This window comes from Octodon degus, unplaced genomic scaffold (genome assembly GCF_000260255.1).
Source record: "Octodon degus isolate 3935 unplaced genomic scaffold, OctDeg1.0 scaffold00234, whole genome shotgun sequence".
Classification (NCBI taxonomy): Eukaryota; Metazoa; Chordata; class Mammalia; order Rodentia; family Octodontidae; genus Octodon; species Octodon degus.
This window is the reverse complement of record NW_004524810.1, coordinates 1,639,701-1,643,777: the sequence shown is the minus strand read 5'-3', so window position 1 is coordinate 1,643,777 and position 4,077 is coordinate 1,639,701. Positions and strand designations below refer to the sequence as shown.

Here is a 4,077-nt window from a genome sequence, read left to right as displayed (position 1 = left end):
ACACTAACACTTCCAATCCCATCCTGTGCTCTGCCGTCTGGGAACTGGTGCCCGTTGTCATGCTTTGTCCCTTACTGATACGTAAGCTTTTGTCATACTGAACTTTCAACTCTTTATCACATATATGCTGTTTCTTCAGTATCAATTTTATTTTTTCTTTTAGCATTTTGTAATTTTTCATACTTAAATATTAAAACAATTATGATTTACTGATAGAAGTAAAAGAGCTTAGTATTTTATTTACAAACATAATAATCCAATGGCCCTGACATTTATTTATGGATCCTGTATTTGACTTCCTTGTGTTCCTACCTTTTAAAGACTTTTTATTAGTGCACATTTGCAGTACTTAAGGCTTACATACACTCTGTGGAGCTGGTACACTTCCCTTCCCTGTCTTGGTCCCCTTCTCATTTGCAAAAGGTACATATCACTGTTTTCTGTTATCTATGCTTTATTTTACTTTAAATTATACTTTGAGTTAGAGTTGCACTTTAATTGATATAATTTTATGGTGTATTTTGGTATCCTGTAGGAAGCTTTCAGGTGTTCCCTTAATGGGTCTAGTTTTTCCATATGGCCATTGAAAACAACTTTCCAGATAATAAAAACAATCCTTTCAAATTTCTATTGAAAGACAAACAGAATTTGTGCGTTTATTTGAGATAAACTGCTATTTGAAAATTACCTTCTCACCCACCAATGTTACGACTTGCCATTTTACCTCTATTATCTTGTGCATCCTCAATAGACACAGAGTTTTTGTTTTTTAAAGTTCAATGGAATGCATTTTATATTTTTTCTTTTTTAAAACTTTTGGCTAGTGTAAGAAAAAACAGAATTTTGTACTTTTATATTCTGTTTAATCATCTTATGAAAGATCAGCTTTTTCCCTTTTTATTATGCAAAATTTCTTTCTTTCTTTCTTTCTTTCTTTCTTTCTTTCTTTCTTTTTTTTTTTTCTGGTGGAACCAGGGATTGAACTCAGGCCCTTGCGCTTGCCAGGGAAGTGCTTATTCCACTGAGCCATCTCCCTGGCCCCCTAAAATTTCAATCATAAACATCATTAGATAAAACAGCATAATGAGCCCTTGTACTGTACTAGCCAGCTTCAAAAATCGTCATTATTTGCTAATCTGTCATCTAATATCCATTTGTTTTGCTGCTGGAGTATTTTAAAGCAGATTTTATGCTCATATTTCACCTACAAAAATATGTATAGGGAAATATATTTATAGAGTCACATGATGAAAATTAAATGCAAATTTCAGTAACTCTGTAAGTCTATTTTATTAAATCAACAAGTCAATCCATCTACACAAACGCATGTATGCCTAGAGACAGTGCATGAAATAATCAAATAATTATACACGACTGTCAGATTAAGGAGAAAAATGAAGATGGGGGGAATTCCCACTTTAAATGTCCGAGACTAGCTGGTTTGCTTCACAGCTTTGAGGAGGTATGCTTGGCATACAATAAAATCACCCCACCTAGAGTATGCAGTCAGTTGAACTTTGATAAACAGAAACAATCATCTAACTAATCAAAACAGTCACATTTAGATTTTTTTTAAATTTATGCATTTGGTACAGGGTCTCACTATGCAGCTCAGACTCCTGGTGATCCTTCTGTCTCAGCCTCCCCAGTGCCAGGAGTATAGGAACGCACCGCCATGCCCGGTCTCAGGGGCTGGCTCAGTGCACCTGGGGGGCAGGGCTGGCCCAGCATGTGGCGCCAGGACCGCATCCCAATCCCTGTGCTTGCCTAAGCAGGCGCTTAGTGCACCAAGCTATTTCACCAGCCTTTAGAAGTTTCTATCGTTCAAAAAAAAAAAAAAAACCTCTCTAAGGGCTTTTTGGAATACAATATTTTGTTTTTATAATTTTGTCTTTTTAAGAATTCAAGGTAACAGTCACATAGTATAGCAGCCCTTTGATCTTAGTATCTTTCAGTTTTTCACTGAGCATGATTATTTTTACTTTTCATTTATTTATTTTTTTAATGTATTTAGTACAGAGTCTATAGGGTCTACAGGGCCTCACTACACAGATCAGCCTCGTGGTGATCCTTCTGTCTCAGCCTCCCAAGCGCTGGGATTACAGGTGGGCGCGCCATGCCCACTCTCAACTGCTGTCTCAGCATGCCCCAGGGGCGGGGCCAACGCAGCACGCTGGGGATCCAGCCTCTGTCCGAGTCTGCCTAAGCAGGCGCTTTAATCCACTGAGCTCTCTGGCCAGCCCATGATGCTGTTTTTAGATTCAGTCATGCTGCAACATGTATGGGTTGCTCCTTCCATTTTGCTGTTGAACAGTATTATATTATAGTTATGTGAAAAGTCTGTCCATCATCAGTTCATGAATATTTTCTTTTTCTTTTTTTTATTGTTATGTCTCCAAAAAACATTTATGTATAAGTGTTTGTGCAGACAAATGGCTTCTCCTCTCCTGGACTGACACCAAAACGTGGAAATTCTGGACTCAATGGTCAGTTTATGTTTAATTCAAAAAGATACGCTGTTTGACAAGTAGCTATACCACTTTGGGTTCAAACCAGCCATGCATGGCTATTCCATTTGTTCTACATCCTCATCAACACTTGCTATGGCTTGTGTTATTTGTTTTAGCAATCCTATAATTAGCTTTAAAAATCTGGTTAATCTACTTTGATTTTCAGAATATACATCATATGCAAACGCTGGTTTTTTTCTTTACTGACTCGTCTAGACTACCAACAATTATAGACACCTGTGTTGATTTTTATCTTCACGGTAATGCTGCTCATATCTTACTGACAGTGCCCCTGGACATCTGAAGCGCCTTATCTTAGTAATACCCTATTTTTAGATCACTAAGAGTTTTGTTTTTTTTTTTTTTTTACTCACAAATACATCTTGAGTTCTTATCATGTTACCCAGCATCAAGAAAATCAAGTATCTTATTCTACTCTGTCTTTCTAATGTAACAAGCTAAATTAATCCATTTCCTGATACTAAATCGTTCTTATGTTTGTGAGAGAAACCTGATTGTGCTGTGTGTACACACCACTTGGGTTTCTTCTGCTCCACAGTATTTGGCACACTAAGATTATATCAACATTTGTAAATGAATTTGGTCTAGAGAAGCATCTCTCAAATTTTGTCACATGGGATATGTGCGTGTATGTCTGGAGGGAAACAAAAATTCTAATGTTCAATTTCCTCCATGTAAAAATAGATACAAGATATACAGAGAGATACAGAAATAGATGAGGTAAGGAACCATTAGGAAGATTAATTTTCCAGTAAGTACATAAGCTATGATTTTAGCTCAGCCTCACATTAGCTTTCAGACCACATCTGTTATTTCAAGATTAAAAATCTAGTTTTCAAAAAAATTTTCTTACAATAACTTAAACAGTACTATAATAGAATTAAAGTTTTGTTATACTTTTAAAATGATTAATTCTCCCTTCATAATGAACTAAGGGGAATTACTCAAATGGGAACAGGAAGAATTGAGCCAGCCTACCTGAGTGTGACTGATTGTTACATGGTTGCCATGGAGAGGTGACTGCCGGTCTTTCTCCTTACTGTGCCGACTACTTTGTTTACTGCGCTGGAGCTGCTGCCTTAGTTTGGCAATCTGCTTTGGGGGAGGAAAGGAGAAGAAGAAACAAAAGTGAATATCATTTTCTAAAGCATATGGTTAGAGTTCTGCACTTATGTGCAAACATATATAATTCTTTATTCCTGTTTTTTAAATATATTTTAAAATTTTTTGTCATATTCTGTAGGAATTTAAAGTTCAACATATCAATGCTTGATGAAAAATACCTGTTCCATGTTATGCCTAAGATGTTTGATATTCAGACAGATAGTGAGGTCAAGCTTAACAGCCTAGGTTGTATGATAATAACAATGAGCTTCTCTTCTGGATGGTTAACAACCTCAGTTTGCAGACCAAAATTAGAGAAAAAGGAGGGCTACAAGGAAAGCCAACATTTTGGCCCGAGCCTTCTAAGGTCAATTAAGACTCAGGACATATGAGAACTTGTACTGTAACATCATGTAACTCAGTTTTGTCTGAAATTTTCTGA

The 4,077-nt window shown here is 36.4% G+C and overlaps 1 protein-coding gene across 1 annotated transcript in view; it reads right to left on the bottom strand.

The window, feature by feature from the left end:
* Glcci1 (glucocorticoid induced 1) overlaps positions 1-4,077 on the bottom strand; it is an 84,299-nt gene that overhangs the window by 20,913 nt on the left and 59,309 nt on the right. Inside the window, exon 4 of the mRNA XM_004645643.2 lies at positions 3,510-3,626. Within this exon, the coding sequence (XP_004645700.1) occupies positions 3,510-3,626 (117 nt within the window). The remainder of the gene's footprint in view (positions 1-3,509; positions 3,627-4,077) is intronic.